At 44.1% G+C, this 18,237-nt stretch overlaps 1 protein-coding gene across 1 annotated transcript in view; it reads right to left on the minus strand.

Annotated features, from left to right (window-relative positions):
* Nucleotides 1-18,237, minus strand: part of LOC121571048 (glucosidase 2 subunit beta) — a 257,435-nt gene that overhangs the window by 223,566 nt on the left and 15,632 nt on the right. The window contains exon 7 of the mRNA XM_041882290.2: nt 4,424-4,496. Within this exon, the coding sequence (XP_041738224.1) occupies nt 4,424-4,496 (73 nt within the window). The remainder of the gene's footprint in view (nt 1-4,423; nt 4,497-18,237) is intronic.

Below are 18,237 nucleotides of genomic sequence, written 5' to 3' on the forward strand. Positions count from 1 at the left end.
GTATTGTAGGTCAGGTTATATACTACAGGAAACATGGAGGGTATAGTATCGTAGGTCAGGTTATATACTGCAGGAAACATGGAGGGTATAGTGTCGTAGGTCAGGTTATATACTGCAGGAAACATGGAGGGTATAGTGTCGTAGGTCAGGTTATCTACTACAGGAAACATGGAGGGTATAGTGTCGTAGGTCAGGTTATATACTAAAGGAAACATGGAGGGTATAGTATTGTAGGTCAGGTTATCTACTACAGGAAACATGGAGGGTATAGTATCGTAGGTCAGGTTATCTACTACAGGAAACATGGAGGGTATAGTATCGTAGGTCAGGTTATATACTACAGAAATCATGGAGGGTATCGTATCGTAGGTCAGGTTATATACTACAGGAAACATGGAGGGTATAGTATCGTAGGTCAGGTTATATACTACAGGAAACATGGAGGGTATAGTATCGTAGGTCAGGTTATATACTATAGGAAACATGGAGGGTATAGTGTTGTAGGTCAGGTTATATACTAAATGAAACATGGAGGGTATAGTGTCGTAGGTCAGGTTATATACTAAATGAAACATGGAGGGTATAGTGTCGTAGGTCAGGTTATATACTAAATGAAACATGGAGGGTATAGTGTCGTAGGTCAGGTTATCTACTACAGGAAACATGGAGGGTATAGTATCGTAGGTCAGGTTATATACTAAAGGAAACATGGAGGGTATAGTATCGTAGGTCAGGTTATATACTAAAGGAAACATGGAGGGTATAGTGTCGTAGGTCAGGTTATATACTACAGGAAACATGGAGGGTATAGTATTGTAGGTCAGGTTTATATACTTCAGAAAACATGGAGGGTATAGTATCGTAGGTCAGGTTATATTCTGCAGGAAACATGGAGGGTATAGTATCGTAGGTCAGGTTATATACTGCAGGAAACATGGAGGGTATAGTATCGTAGGTCAGGTTATATACTACAGGAAACATGGAGGGTATAGTATCGTAGGTCAGGTTATATACTACAGGAAACATGGAGGGTATAGTATCGTAGGTCAGGTTATATACTAAAGGAAACATGGCGGGTATAGTATCGTAGGTCAGGTTATATACTACAGGAAACATGGAGGGTATAGTGTTGTAGGTCAGGTTATATACTAAATGAAACATGGAGGGTATAGTGTCGTAGGGCAGGTTATATACTAAATGAAACATGGAGGGTATAGTGTCGTAGGTCAGGTTATATACTAAATGAAACATGGAGGGTATAGTGTCGTAGGTCAGGTTATCTACTACAGGAAACATGGAGGGTATAGTATTGTAGGTCAGGTTATATACTACAGGAAACATGGAGGGTATAGTATCGTAGGTCAGGTTAATATACTACAGGAAACATGGAGGGTATAGTGTTGTAGGTCAGGTTATATACTACAGGAAACATGGAGGGTATAGTGTTGTAGGTCAGGTTATATACTACAGGAAACATGGAGGGTATAGTATCGTAGGTCAGGTTATATACTACAGGAAACATGGAGGGTATAGTGTCGTAGGTCAGGTTATATACTACAGGAAACATGGAGGGTATAGTATCGTAGGTCAGGTTTATATACTACAGGAAACATGGAGGGTATAGTGTTGTAGGTCAGGTTATATACTACAGGAAACATGGAGGGTATAGTGTTGTAGGTCAGGTTATATACTACAGGAAACATGGAGGGTATAGTGTTGTAGGTCAGGTTATATACTACAGGAAACATGGAGGGTATAGTATTGTAGGTCAGGTTATATACTACAGGAAACATGGAGGGTATAGTATCGTAGGTCAGGTTATATACTGCAGGAAACGTGGAGGGTATAGTGTCGTAGGTCAGGTTATATACTGCAGGAAACATGGAGGGTATAGTGTCGTAGGTCAGGTTATCTACTACAGGAAACATGGAGGGTATAGTGTCGTAGGTCAGGTTATATACTAAAGGAAACATGGAGGGTATAGTGTTGTAGGTCAGGTTATATACTGCTGACAATCTGGCCTCAGACCCAATCGCAGGGGACTATGGGAGGTTATGTTCAATCAGGTTTGGGAAAAAAATGTGACCGTGTGTGAATGAACACGCATAGACACAAACACACACACACACACACACACACACACACACACACACACACACACACACACACACACACACACACACACAGACAGCGGGGTTCAAAACCACAACCTGTTACTGTGCCGTGGAGAAACTCCAGGACGGTTGGTTTCCTAGAGCAGTTGGTCGACACTTTTTATAAGCAGCACTACAGGTACCAGCTAATCCAGCACTGGGCTGTCAACTGCCAGCCTGTTGGCACTGGGACTTGTTTGTGTGTGTGGTGCTTATGAAGGCTCAGGGCAATATAACACAGAGAACTAGAAACCCACCCAGGAGCATACGATGCATGTTTAGACAACGCTAAGACAACGTTTAGAAAACATTTAGACAGCGTTAAGCGTGTTTTGTCATCTTATATGATGTGGCATTACCATGTCTAAACCAGACAAAGATGTCTGCTTTCAGATTCACTTTTTGAAATCGGTCCGTGTCGTCACTCATAACGGCACATTTTGAACCGGTAAAACCACAAATCTCTGAATCTAAAGCCTTTCTTTTACAGAGAGAGCCTTTATGGTGGGGAACAGAATTATCATGGTAATCAGTCCGGCTTCTGAGACTTCATTTTTTTGAATTATATTCATATTTATTTCAGAGGGGAATCGAAGTTCTTCACAAAACAACAGCAATTATTAATGATAAGGGAATAAATAAACAACACAAATGAGATCAGCTTATAAATGGAGTGCAATAATCGCTGAATTTGCATATAATGATATATTCCCATCAAATGGATTAAGAAAAGCGCAGTGTTTCAGGGTGAGTAATTAGCGACAAAAGAGAAAGCCCTTTTTACAAGAGTCCACAATGTGCATATTCATATTATTTCGAGTCAGTATGTGGACAACTATGCTAGTATCAGGTGCATCATGTGCTAAGCAAATCTAAATTGCAATTGGCACCTGGGCATGTTGGAGTTACCCCCCTCGAGCTAGGCCCAGAATCCCAATGATTGACTGAAATAAACGTCTGACTAAAAACAAGCGGCACCTGCAGATATTTTAGCTTAGTAATGGTGTTTTTTTTAAAGCCGTGCTCCCTGAACATCGGCGATGGGGAGGGGACGGACGCAGGCTGAATAATGGTGTACATCGAGAGGCTCATGAATGCATTAGCCACCGCGCCACTAGCTAAAAAAGCTGCCCAAGCATTTCCTCCTGATGCGGCCATATGTTTTACAGCATGTTTAAGTTTACAATCCCAGGGCCATCCCTCTCAAAGAGAATATGCCTGGTTAGCTTGCACATTATTGATTTCTTTCAGGGGGCAGTGGGGGAATGTGGAGGAGGGCTGAGATGGTGGGGGGGGTTAGGCTCCTTGGAGATCCAGTTGATTTTTCTGCAAGCCTGTGAGGAAATATGAATATCTCACTGGGAAGCTAAACTGTAGCCGTTCTCCATAAAGCGGGCAGAGGAGGTTAAACACTGCCCACAGCAGCGAGTTAGATGTCTCGCTGGGTGTGGCGGTGAAAAACGGACCTGTTGAAGCCTTTGAGGCGGCAGATTATGCAACGCAAACAAGGCAATGAAATGCTTTTCCCCGACGCTGAGGGGGAACAAACGATCTAAGGTGGGATAGTTGAGCGGGAGGGGGGGGATGTTCACAGAGACAAATGACTCACACCGACAGAGTTGGGAGACGAAGGAATGGGAGGAGGATATACATTCCAAGATGAATGAGGCCTATGAGCTGACCATTTTTCTTATTGACCGCTACGACAGAGGTACATCAATCATTGTAATCGAAGGTAGACAAAGTTAAGAGATTATCTAAATTTTAATACAGTTGGCAGTTTTGAGTGCGCAAAGCTGTCATCAAGGCAATTTGAAGAATAATATATTTTGATTTGTTTCACACTTTTTTGGGTTACTACGCGATTCCATGTGTGTTATTTCATAGTTTTGACGTCTTCACTATTATTCTAAAATGTAGAAAATAGTCAAAATAAAGAAAAACCCTTGAATGAGTAGGTGTTCTAAAACCTTTGACCGGTAGTGTAATTTGGTAAATGGGCCCATTTCTGGAGGTGGAAATTATATGTTAGATGGTGTCAGCATAATTATATTTTCATAGTAGAATGTCCTTTTAAAAAGTTACCAGAACTGAGCTTCTCAGTCTTTCTACATAAAAATGGTGGGAAAAAATGGTGGGAACCAAATCAAGGAAACCTCTGCAAACTTTTCCCCCACTGCTACAAATATTTCCAGAGGAAGTACTGCAAGTAACCTACGTCTGTTTGGTGAGTGTATATGGTGAACGGAAGGTGAGTGTATGGTTCATACCTTCCATCTCTATTGCTGTCCAACTCATTGAAAATGCTGATTGGAGACTCAGTCCTATAGTGACTTCTGGGACCTGTGAACACAACAATATAACAATTGGGTTATTGTGGAATCACCTGATGACATCCTAGGCTACATCAACAACAATAAGCACAGTTGTGAACCGAGAAATCCCACCTTCAGTGAAAACGGCAATAAGTCATGGAGTGACAAACAATTTTATTCAAACTCAATTTGATGGTAGAATTCCCCTTTAACTATATCAAATATACACTGAGTGTACAAAACATTAGTAAATCTTTCCATGACAGACTGACCAGGTGAATGATATGATCCCTTATTGGTGTCACTTGTTAAATATGCTTCAATCAGTGTAGATTAAGGGCAGGGGACATGTAAAAGAAGGATTTTTAAGACTTGAGACAATTGAGACATGGATTGTGCCATTCAGAGGGTGAATGGGCAAGACAAAATATTGAAGTGCCTTTGAACGGGGTATGGTAGTAGGTGCCAGGCGCACCGGTTTGTCTCAAGAACTGCAACCCTGCTGGGCTTTTCACACTCAACAGTTTCCCGTGTGTATCAAGAATGATCCACCACCCAAAGGACATCCAGCCAATTTTACACAACTGTGGGAAGCATTGGAGTCAACATGGGCCAGCATCCCTGTGGAACGCTATCGACACCTTGTAGAGTCCAAGCCCCGACAAATGTATGCTGTTCTGAGGGAAAAGGGGTTCAACTCAATATTGGGAAGGTGTTCTTAATGTTTTGTAATTTCTAAACACAGACGAAAGGCAGGTTTGGATGGTGGTGAGGGAGGATGGGCTGAGGGGAATATGGGCTGAGGGAGAGAGGGAGGATGGGCTGAGGGAGAGAGGGAGGATGGGCTGAGGGAGAGAGGGAGGATGAGGATAGAGGGAGGATGGGCTGAGGGAGAGAGGGAGGATGAGGATAGAGGGAGGGGAGGGTGGAGGGAGGGAGAGAGGGTGAGGGAGGGAGGGAGAGAGGGTGAGGGAGGGAGGGAGAGAGGGAGGGAGGGTGGGCTGAGGGAGAGAGGGAGGATGGGCTGAGGGAGAGAGGGAGGATGAGGGAGGAGAGGATAGAGGGAGGGGAGGGTGGAGGGAGGAGGAGAGGATAGAGGGAGGGGAGGGTGGAGGGAGGGAGAGAGGGTGAGGGAGGGAGGGAGAGGAGGGTGGGCTGAGGGAGGGGAGGGTGGGCTGAGGGGAGGATGGAGGGAGGGGATGGTGGGCTGAGGGGAGGGAGGGGCTGAGGGAAGGAGGGTGGGGGTTCACCCAGTACTTGGGCAATCAGGCGATGAGTCAGTCATGCTGAGAGAACATTTGGTTCCACTGTAAAAAAAAATATATATAAAAAAATAACGTGTCAGGATCCAGAATGCAATCAGGGAGCTTTGTGCTGTACGGCAGTACGATGACATGATTTCCCCTCTGTTCGCCATTCGCCCTATTTTTCAGGCACTGGAAAAAGGCTACACTCCCGCACTCCCGTTCTCCTTCACGAACCACGTGAGCCACATTCATTTTCCGATCACAAGAAACGAGATGAGCAAGAAAGGGGGAAGTTGACCTCCATTCACTACTAAACGAGTCCCTTATCATTGACTCAAAAGCTGGGAATCTATAGGGGCAAACTGATTGCCCCGAAGATATAGAAAGAAGCACTTTACATAATGCTAATTACACATCTGCCATAATTACCTTTCTGTACATGATTTGGGTAATTATGGAAAAGCTCATTGTGAAATTAGCCAATGTTTTCCACCATACAGTTTGATGCAGTAAGAATCCCTGTGTTTAGATATTTAACACTGAAGGCATTGGACACTATCTTAAATCTATAGATCCAGGGTTGGGGTCAATTCCTATTGAATTTGAAATTCCAATTAAATTATTGATTTCACTCATGAAGTGGAGAATGTATTTTTGAATTAAATTCAAATTTCAACAATCTTCAAGTTGTGGAATTGGAATTGAATTGGAAATAGACCGTTTGGAATTGTAAAACATATAATCTTTGGAATTGAAATTGAGTATTTTTACATTTCCCACTTAATGGAATTAATGGACATAGTATCAAACATTGACTGCAGGATTTGTTTTAAATCATTTCTATATCTCCAGTATAGCTAGGCTGTCTGAACAGTGACATGTTCAGCCTGAAAGCCTGATGGAATTTAATTCTAATTGGAATTTGTGGAATTGTTGAGGATTATATTGAATTGGGAATTGAATTCTTGGAATTAAACTAACATCGGAATTGAGAGTTTTTTTTTATTATCTCTGAATTCAAAGACTGACCTGGAATTTGAAATAAATTAAATTAAATTGGAATGTTGAATTCACCCCAACCTTTGTTCAAAGATTCCAAAAGGTTACAAAACTCAAAAAGGAGTAAGAATCATATAAACGAGAAACTGCATTTTATGTCAACTCTGAATTTAAAGTGATAGTTCACCCAAATTACAAAGATGACCCATTTGTGTAAGCAGTCTATGGACGAGGACAATGTGACATGCTTTGGGTATGTTTACTTAGCCACCGTCACCAACACTGCTAACCAAATCATGGACTGCAGCCTTTCCTTGTCCATATACTGCATTCGGGGTAAGGAAATAAATAAATATGCTTTTTTTTTTATCCCTATATCATGGAAACCTTTCCATGTATTCAACTGTTGCATGGGTTCATGGTAACATGGTCAGGTGACATCCTCTTGCAAACGCAACATATTCTGTATCTGTCATTTCAAAGACCTTTCCTTTGTTTCAGCTGCTGGCATTTCTGTATAGCACTTTGTGACATCTGCTGATGTAATAAGGGCTCTATAAATACATTTGATTGATTGATTGATATCTCACCCTGCTGCTTGACATTCTCCACCCATCTGCAGTCCCTCTGCTCTCTCCATCCTGATATCTCACCATGCTGCAGTCCCCCTGCTCTCTCCATCCTGATATCTCACCATGCTGCAGTCCCCCTGCTCTCTCCATCCTGATATCTCACCATGCTGCAGTCCCCCTGCTCTCTCCATCCTGATATCTCACCATGCTGCAGTCCCCCTGCTCTCTCCATCCTGATATCTCACCATGCTGCAGTCCCCTGCTCTCTCCATCCTGATATCTCACCATGCTGCAGTCCCCCTGCTCTCTCCATCCTGATATCTCACCATGCTGCAGTCCCCCTGCTCTCTCCATCCTGATATCTCACCATGCTGCAGTCCCCCTGCTCTCTCCATCCTGATATCTCACCATGCTGCAGTCCCCCTGCTCTCTCCATCCTGATATCTCACCATGCTGCAGTCCCCCTGCTCTCTCCATCCTGATATCTCACCATGCTGCAGTCCCCCTGCTCTCTCCATCCTGATATCTCACCATGCTGCAGTCCCCCTGCTCTCTCCATCCTGATATCTCACCATGCTGCAGTCCCCCTGCTCTCTCCATCCTGATATCTCACCCTGCTGCTTGACATTCTCCACCCATCTGCAGTCCCTCGGCTCTCTCCATCCTTTCTTCCACTCATCTTGTGGAAGATAATCTCATCCCTCCATTCACTGCAGAGTTGTAGCAGCCAGAGCCATACAGTGGGGGGGAAAGAGAGCGAGAGAGAGAGGGATGAAGAGAGAGAGAGAGAGCACGATAGGGACGAAACGAGAGAGGGAGAGAGAGAGAGAAAGAGAGGGAGGAAGAGAGAGAGAGAGAGAGAGAGAGAGAGCACGAGAGGGAGGAAACGAGAGAGGGAGAGAGAGAGAGAGAGAGAGAGAGAGAGAGAGAGAGAGAGAGAGAGAGAGAGAGCACGAGAGGGAGGAAACGAGAGAGGGAGAGAGAGAGAGAGAGAGCACGAGAGGGAGGAAACGAGAGAGGGGGAGAGAGCGGAGAGAGAGAGAGAGAGAGAGAGAGAGAGAGAGAGAGAGAGAGAGAGAGAGAGAGAGAGAGAGAGAGAGAATGAGAGAGAGAGGATGAGAGAGAGGGAGGATGAGAGAGAGGGAGGATGAGAGAGAGAGAGCACGAGAGGGAGGAAACGAGAGAGGGAGAGAGAGAGAGAGAGAGAGAGAGAGAGAGAGGGAGCGAGAGAGAGAGAGAGAGAGAGAGAGAGAGAGAGAGAGAGAGAGAGAGAGAGAGGAAGTGGAAGTGAGAGGGAGGGAGGGATGGAAGCGAGGTCGGAGGCACTGGCTCTCCTGGCAGACGGCACATATAGCTCGCTATGTTTACTAATGGAGACCATCAGTCATCCGTGGTGCGTTACCGTAGTGATGGCACACAGAGAGCTCTTAAAGTAAAGGGAGAGACACAAAGAGGAGAGAGAGAATGGAACATATCAGCTGGGCCCTTAAGATCTATACCCGCAGTACATATAACAAATCATTCAGAGAGCTTCTTTGTTCCAGGGGTGGACATGTAAGACGTCCATGAGAGGGGTGGACATGTAAGACTTCCATGAGAGGGGTGGACATGTAAGACGTCCATGAGAGGGGTGGACATGTAAGACGTCCATGAGAGGGGTGGACATGTAAGACTTCCATGAGAGGGGTGGACATGTAAGACTTCCATGAGAGGGGTGGACATGTAAGACGTCCATGAGAGGGGTGGACATGTAAGACGTCCATGAGAGGGGTGGACATGTAAGACGTCCATGAGAGGGGGTGGACATGTAAGACTTCCATGAGAGGGGTGGACATGTAAGACGTCCATGAGAGGGGTGGACATGTAAGACGTCCATGAGAGGGGTGGACATGTAAGACGTCCATGAGAGGGGTGGACATGTAAGACGTCCATGAGAGGGGTGGACATGTAAGACGTCCATGAGAGGGGTGGACATGTAAGACGTCCATGAGAGGGGTGGACATGTAAGACGTCCATGAGAGGGGTGGACATGTAAGACGTCCATGAGAGGGGAGAGGGGCACAAAAGCAACAAAAGCCTCTTGACATTAGCACTGAGGGAAATTCGTATACGCTTCATATATCATATCCTTTGAATAATATTATATTCTGAACATTTTGTCTCAATTTAACATCCCAATAAAATAATTGAATCAATGTGAAGGTCTTGCTCTCGGGTGTCAAGTGCACTTGGTGTGCTTTTAAACCAAGTAATGTTGGCTTCGTGGATGGGCCAAATGGGACCTTTAGAAAACATGGCCGCTCGCAGATGCTCCAAAGTCAAAATCGGGGTCAGCCGCTTGTCACGGCTTCCGCCGAAGCTGGTGCCTCTCCTTGTGCGGGCGGCTATCGGCTGGTCGTCGTCACCGGTCTTCTAGCTGCCACCGATCTACGTTTCTTTTTCTATGTTGTTTTGTCTTGACTGTGCACACCTGGTTCCCAATCACGTTATGATTATTTCCCTATTTAACCCTCTGCTTCCCTCATGGTTTTGTGCGTGATTGTTCTTTGTTTGGTGTTATGCACTGCTGTGAGCATTTTTTTATTTCCCTGCGTGGAAATTAGATTTATTGCTTTTCCCGAGTAAAGTTGGTTATTTACTCAGTTCTGTGTCCCGCGCCTGACTCCGTCCTACCGCTGCACACCTGACACCTGACACCGCTGGAATACCTGTGAACCCGAGGAAACTCCTAGAGCTCTGAGTGAACCCTAGCCCCATGTAACTCCACATCGGGACATGACACACTTCAACACAGAGAGTTTTGCATACGGGGCAGTGCTATTTAGGGTTGTATATTTTCCTGGTATTTTACAAATGTTCCATCCCGAGAATAAGCAAACTTTTCTCCCGGGTAACCCAGTATTTCCCGCCAAAACCGGAAGTGTCATTCAAAAGCATTATAAAGCATCGAAATATGTCTGGGGCTTTGATCAGCATAACACTTCTAACCCGATGCTACCTGTTCTAACCCGATTCTACCTGTTCTAACCCGATGCTACCTGTTCTAACCCGATGCTACCTGTTCTAACCCGATGCTACCTGTTCTAACCCGATTCTACCTGTTCTAACCCGATGCTACCTGTTCTAACCCGATGCTACCTGTTCTAACCCGATGCTACCTGTTCTAACCCAATGATACCTGTTCTAACCCGATTCTACCTGTTCTAACCCGATGCTACCTGTTCTAACCATATGCCACCTGTCCTAACCCGATGCTACCTTTTCTAACCCGATGCTACCTGTTCTAACCCGATGCTACCTGAGCCTGATGAGCCACGCAGTATATTTAATACATGTTATGAACCACACATTAATGACATTTAATGAACCCAAGCCCCAAAAAATACCAAATGATTGTGCCATTATCCAATACATAGGTGTAGGCCACAGCACATTACACACGACAGAAGAAACTATTACCTGAAAGAGCTGGGACATCTATGTGTATAGGGCTATATATCAATCTAGAACAGGATGATCTATTTTGGATGCAATTTGAATGTTGATGGAGAGAGAGAAAGACTGCGAGAGAGTGCTCACGCGTGCACTTATTTAAAGCAACGATATTCGAGTGATAGGCTGTTTTAAAACTCTGCAGCTGCAATTTAAAAAAAAAAAACAATCTTTACAATTAAAAAACAAGGTGACCACCGAAAGCCAGATGGAGATGGATAAATTAGACGTGCATTCGGTCTTTATAGTACTGTAGCATAGGCTACGCTGCAGCAAATGTAGACCTACCTGTCACAAGATAAAAAGTTACCATGATGAGATGATAGGTCTACATGCGATGTGAACTGCGCTCCATACTGAGATGGGCGGTCTGTCCGCACCCTGAGCGTTGATTCATCATGCAGAGGGCCGTAGAGAAGACAGATTTAGACACTGCATATAATTTAACAGTTCCATTTTCACTCCATGCTGTTCATATAAATAATTTATAATAATAAACCGGTTTCTCGCAGTTATTCATCCCAGGAAAAGGGAGTGGTTTTGGGCAGTAAATCCCGGTAACCGCGTTCCCGCCATTCAACCCTAGTGCTATTAACATCCAGGGGTTTGGGGGGGAGGGGGGAGGATAATATGGTACATGTAGTCTACTGTCTGTATTTATGGGAAGATTTGTGGGGGGACCGCCGACCTCCTCGTGACCCCAATACCACGGTTGATATTAGGAAGAAGGTTCTTCAAGACAACCCATGCAGACACTGCTCCCAAATCCCCTCCTCCCCACTAATGAGCCCGCTTTGTTATTCAAGGAGGCTTGAACCGCAAATCTCCCAACATGCTTTGCCAAAGAAAGGCCTCCCATTAAGACTGTGAATGCCGAGAAACATTGGTTAGCCCGGCTGTGATGACTCGGGTAATGCTGTCCGCGCTCTGTCAAAACAATGTGTGACATTTTCCTTTAAAGCTAAATTACCGCCGCTGGAGTTCGAGATCTAGGTTAATGTGAATGCACGTTAATCCGCCTAATACGATCTCACATGATAGTGCACATCTGTTGTGGGATGAGTTGTGTAGAGGTATCTTGCATGTATTAGGCCTCGAGAGGAAGCTTTTGAAGGACCGGTTTTCCAATTGCAACCGTAAAAAATAAAATAAATAAAAGAAGGCTTGAGATTAGCCTATGATGATCGAAGATGGATAACACTTCACAGCTCATTCGCAGTGCTGCTCGAAAACTGTTACAGTGAGGGAATAAAGTATTTGATCACATGCTGATTTTGTACGTTTTCCCACTGACAAAGACATGATCAGTCTATAATTTTAATGGTAGGTTTATTTGAACAGTGAGAGATAGAATAACAACAACAAAATCCAGAAAAACGCATGTAAAAAAATGTATGAATTGATTTGCATTTTAATGAGGGAAATAAGTATTTGACCCCTCTGCAAAACATGACTTAGTACTTGGTGGCAAAACCCTTGTTGGCAATCACAGAGGTCAGACGTTTCTTGTAGTTGGCCACCAGGTTTGCACACATCTCAGGAGGGATTTTGTTCCAGTCCTCTTTGCAGATCTTCTCCAAGTCATTAAGGTTTCGAGGCTGACGTTTGGCAACTCGAACCTTCAGCTCCCTCCACAGATTTTCTATGGGATTAAGGTCTGGAGACTGGCTAGGCCACTCCAGGTCCTTAATGTGCTTCTCCTTGAGCCACTCCTTTATTGCCTTGGCCGTGTGTTTTGGGTCATTGTCATGCTGGAATACCCATCCACGACCCATTTTCAATGCCCTGGCTGAGGGAAGGAGGTTCTCACCCAAGATTTGACGGTACATGGCCCGTCCATCGTCCCTTTGATGCAGTGAAGTTGTCCTGTCCCCTTAGCAGAAAAACACCCCCAAAGCATAATGTTTCCACCTCCATGTTTGACGGTGGGGATGGTGTTCTTGGGGTCATAGGCAGCATTCCTCCGCCTCCAAACACGGCGAGTTGAGTTGATGCCAGAGAGCTCGATTTTGGTCTCATCTGACCACAACACTTTCACCCAGTTCTCCTCTGAATCATTCAGATATTCATTGGCAAACTTCAGACGGCCCTGTATATGTGCTTTCTTGAGCAGGGGGACCTTGCGGGCGCTGCAGGATTTCAGTCCTTCACGGCGTAGTGTGTTACCAATTGTTTTCTTGGTGACTATGGTCCCAGCTGCCTTGAGATCATTGACAAGATCCTCCCGTGTAGTTCTGGGCTGATTCCTCAACGTTCTCATGATCATTGCAACTCCACGAGGTGAGATCTTGCATGGAGCCCCAGGCCGAGGGAGATTGACAGTTATTTTGTGTTTCTTCCATTTGCGAATAATCGCACTAACTGTTGTCACCTTCTCACAAAGCTGCTTGGCGATGGTCTTGTAGCCCATTCCAGCCTTGCATGGAGCCCCAGGCCGAGGGAGATTGCCAGTTATTTTGTGTTTCTTCCATTTGCGAATAATCGCACTAACTGTTGTCACCTTCTCACCAAGCTGCTTGGCGATGGTCTTGTAGCCCATTCCAGCCTTGTGTAGGTCTACAATCTTGTCCCTGACATCCTTGGAGAGCTCTTTGATCTTGGCCATGGTGGAGAGTTTGGAATCTGATTGATTGATTGCTTCTGTGGACAGGTGTCTTTTATACAGGTAACAAACTGAGATTAGGAGCACTCCCTTTAAGAGTGTGCTCCTAATCTCAGCTCGTTACCCGTATAAAAGACACCTGGGAGCCAGAAATCTTTCTGATTGAGAGGGGGTCAAATACTTATTTCCCTCATTAAAATGCAAATCAATTTATAACATTTTTGACATGCGTTTTTCTGGATGTTTTTGTTGTTATTCTGTCTCTCACTGTTCAAATAAACCTACCATTAAAATTATAGACTGATCATTTCTTTGTCAGTGGGCAAACGTACAAAATCAGCAGGGGATCAAATACTTTTTTTCCCTCACTGTACATAGGCAGCCTGTCAAAAAACGGCTGCGTGTGCCATGTAAGTCAAATCGATCACCCGTTTCCTAACGTGCATCACTCTATATTTTTTTATGCCCCATTGCAAAGAGAAACCGCTAACCCTAGCCATGTAAGCCAATACCACTAACGACACACACAGCTCTCAAATACTGCTCCTTTTTTAAAAATGTCTTTATTCCATGAAATCCTCCCGGAGTCATTACCCCCTGACACACAATGTTGCTTTGCAATTGCCTTTGAGGGCACCAATAACACAGGCCCTTAAAAAACTCCCCAATAACTGCGTATGAACCCCCAGAGACGGCCTTGATCGACTGCAGCGGTTATCAAAGGAGAAGACTCCATTTTGGCTCAGAAGAAGCAATGTGGGAACCATAATGTCTCCTTACCCCTGTGTTGGTATTTCCCACCTTTGGGTCCATGTTGACATGTACAGAAATAAAAAGACAGACAAGATGGTAGGAAGGGTCAATGTTTCTTTATTAAAGTTTATATTGGTAATTTATCCCCATCAACCTCATTCTTTGTTACCCTTTGGAGGGTTTTAGCTTTGGTCCTGACTGGAAAAAGGCAGATATCTTTTAAGGGTTAAAATGCAGAGCTTGACTGTTTGGCCCATGATGGGAGGAATCCGAGATGATGGGAGGAATCCGAGATGATGGGAGGGAATCCGAGATGATGGGAGGAATCCGAGATGATGGGTGGAATCCGAGATGATGGGAGGAATCCGAGATGATGGGAGGAATCCGAGATGATGGGAGGAATCCGAGATGATGGGAGGAATCAGAAGTTCCTACAAGAAGGCTTCTTACTGGCGATAATATCTGTGAACTTGGCTTATTAACTATGGTTAATTTTTTTTGTTATATTATATTTTTGATATATTCGGTATGCTGAAGAGGACTAAAAGCACCCATGCAGAGTAAATAAATGAATGATTGAAGATAACATATTTCATTTACTAGGAATCTGGTTAAATGTTAAAGCTCAGACAAAACGTTTGCCTGCCAACAGTACTTAGCACCTCTGAACAGAGTGTTCGCAGTCAATCTCTTTTGTGTTCACACAGCAAAGACCTTGGAACTAGTCGGCCACTCAGCCTTGTTAAAATACTCCAAACCCGAAGGTGGCAGTAGCGTTGTTTGGCAATGCAGTGTATGTGCATATTGCTTATGGTCTAGATTCCAAGCTACCTGCGCTAATGTTGCTATTTTGTAGAAAACCCTTGTTGATACTAGCCAGATACCTACCTAGCAAGACGATGAAGAAACAATTGAATTCACTCTCCATAATCCCATACTGCCAGTGGCAGCCAATAGCCAAGTGTTTTGCTAGCTAGCCCACGTTAGCATATTTGCTAGCTAGCACAACATTGCTAGCTAGCTAAGGACACTGCAATAACTCGGCAGCTGTTTCATGGAAACTAGCTAATCCATTGTGATTTAATGATAATGTCATTACTAGCTACTACTTGGAGGAAGTAGTGTTGTGTAGCATTGCGTCTGTGCACTTAGCTAGCTACCATCCCATAGCCTACATTGCATATGAAGTGTGACTGTCTCATCCGTGTATGTACGGCGAACATGCCCTTTTTTTCCATATTTTTTTTTTGGGTTGGCTCCCCCACGTGGGGGTTTGTGCTCTCTGATTGGCTCTAAGTCAAGTTGTTGGCCACTGACGAGCATTGCGATTCTACAAGTCAAATCGGCAGGTTCGTCACTACCGGGTCGGCATGCAGCTGGTACCGCTTTTTGTTCTAGCAAGAGAAGGAACGGCCTCCCACTGTGATGAGGACCTATCGGCAGTGAGGTTTTCTGTGTTTCATGCTTTAGCGGTGTGGCATGTGGTAGCTTATAAAATATCATCGTGTTTTGGTTGTAGCTGGGAAAGGAAAGTCAGTCTGAAATGGGTATGCCCTGGAGCAATCAACAAGGATGTAGATGAAACAGAAGGTCATCCACAGCCCTGCTTGACAGAGGTGGGACTTGCCAGTTCAGTTCACCACTCCAGGAACTGGCAACAAGGAGCCAAAGAGACCCACTATACGCAGAAGTAATGAATGCTAATATAGCATAGAGTTGACTCCAAGACCATGTGCCTCACCCCACACACAGACTAATGATGCATTGTACAACATGCAGAGGGCATTCATACAAACCTGCAGTGTCATACTTGAGTAAAAGTAAAGATGCCTTAATAGAAAATGGCTCAAGTAAAAGAGAAAGTCACCCAGTAAAATACTACTTGAGTAAAAATCTAAAAGGTATTTAGTTAAAAAATATACGTATCAAAAGTAAATGTAAATTGCTAAAATATACTTAAGTATCAAAAGTAAAAATAATTTCAAATTCCTTACATGAAGCAAACCAGACGGCACCATTTTCTTGTTTTTATTTTATTTACGGATAGCCAGGGGGCACGCTCCAACACTTACAACCTTTATGTGTGTTTAGTGAGTCCACCAGACCAGAGACCAGGATGACCAGGGAAGTTATCATGATAAGTGCCTGAATTTGACAATTTTCCTGTCCTGCTAAGCATTCAAAATGTGACGAGTACTTCTGGGTGTCAGGGAAATTGTATGGAGTAAAAAGTACATTATTTTCTTTAGGAATGTAGTGAAGTAAAAGTTGTCAAAGAATATTAAAGTACAGATACCCCAAAAAAACTACTTAAGTACAGTGGGGGAAAAAAGTATTTAGTCAGCCACCAATTGTGCAAGTTCTCCCACTTAAAAAGATGAGAGAGGCCTGTAATTTCCATCATAGGTACACGTCAACTATGACAGACAAAATAAGAAAAAAAAATCCAGAAAATCACATTGTAGGATTTTTTATGAATTTATTTGCAAATTATGGTGGAAAATAAGTATTTGGTCAATAACAAAAGTTTCTCAATACTTTGTTATATACCCTTTGTTGGCAATGACACAGGTCAAACGTTTTCTGTAAGTCTTCACAAGGTTTTCACACATTGTTGCTGGTATTTTGGCCCATTCCTCCATGCAGATCTCCTCTAGAGCAGTGATGTTTTGGGGCTGTCGCTGGGCAACACGGACTTTCAACTCCCTCCAAAGATTTTCTATGGGGTTGAGATCTGGAGACTGGCTAGGCCACTCCAGGACCTTGAAATGCATCTTACGAAGTCACTCCTTCGTTGCCCGGGCGGTGTGTTTGGGATCATTGTCATGCTGAAAGACCCAGCCACGTTTCATCTTCAATGCCCTTGCTGATGGAAGGAGGTTTTCACTCAAAATCTCACGATACATGGCCCCATTCATTCTTTCCTTTACACAGATCAGTCGTCCTGGTCCCTTTGCAGAAAAACAGCCCCAAAGCATGATGTTTCCACCCCCATGCTTCACAGTAGGTATGGTGTACTTTGGATGCAACTCAGCATTCTTTGTCCTCCAAACACGACGAGTTGAGTTTTTACCAAAAATTTATATTTTGGTTTCTTCTGACCATATGACATTCTCCTAATCCTCTTCTGGATCATCCAAATGCACTCTAGCAAACTTCAGACGGGCCTGGACATGTACTGGCTTAAGCAGGGGGACACGTCTGGCACTGCAGGATTTGAGTCCCTGGCGGCGTAGTGTGTTACTGATGGTAGGCTTTGTTACTTTGGTCCCAGCTCTCTGCAGGTCATTCACTAGGTCCCCCCGTGTGGTTCTGGGATTTTTGCTCACCGTTCTTGTGATCATTTTGACCCCACGGGGTGAGATCTTGCGTGGAGCCCCAGATCGAGGGAGATTACCAGTGGTCTTGTATGTCTTGCATTTCCTAATAATTGCTCCCACAGTTGATTTCTTCAAACCAAGCTGCTTACCTATTGCAGATTCAGTCTTCCCAGCCTGGTGCAGGTCTACAATTTTGTTTCTGGTGTCCTTTGACAGCTCTTTGGTCTTGGCCATAGTGGAGTTTGGAGTGTGACTGTTTGAGGTTGTGGACAGGTGTCTTTTATACTGATAACAAGTTCAAACAGGTGCCATTAATACAGGTAACGAGTGGAGGACAGAGGAGCCTCTTAAAGAAGAAGTTACAGGTCTGTGAGAGCCAGAAATCTTGCTTGTTTGTAGGTGACCAAATACTTATTTTCCACCATAATTTGCAAATAAATTCATTAAAAATCCTACAATGTGATTTTCTGGATTATTTTTTCCTCATTTTGTCTGTCATAGTTGACGTGTACCTATGATGAAAATTACAGGCCTCTCTCATCTTTTTAAGTGGGAGAACTTGCACAATTGGTGGCTGACTAAATACTTTTTTTCCCCACTGTAGTACCTTAAAGTAGTTTTACTTAAGTACTTTACACCACTGCAAATCTACACGCAGAAAACAAACCCGCAAACAAACAAAAGGTATTACTACCACACTATGAACGGATAAAGATGGGACCTGCTGATGTAGCGGACTGCTTCTTCTAGAAACAAGGGAATATGAAGAGACAGTCAGATGGGC

Source organism: Coregonus clupeaformis, unplaced genomic scaffold (assembly GCF_020615455.1).
Source record: "Coregonus clupeaformis isolate EN_2021a unplaced genomic scaffold, ASM2061545v1 scaf0154, whole genome shotgun sequence".
In the NCBI taxonomy this organism is placed as follows: domain Eukaryota; kingdom Metazoa; phylum Chordata; class Actinopteri; order Salmoniformes; family Salmonidae; genus Coregonus; species Coregonus clupeaformis.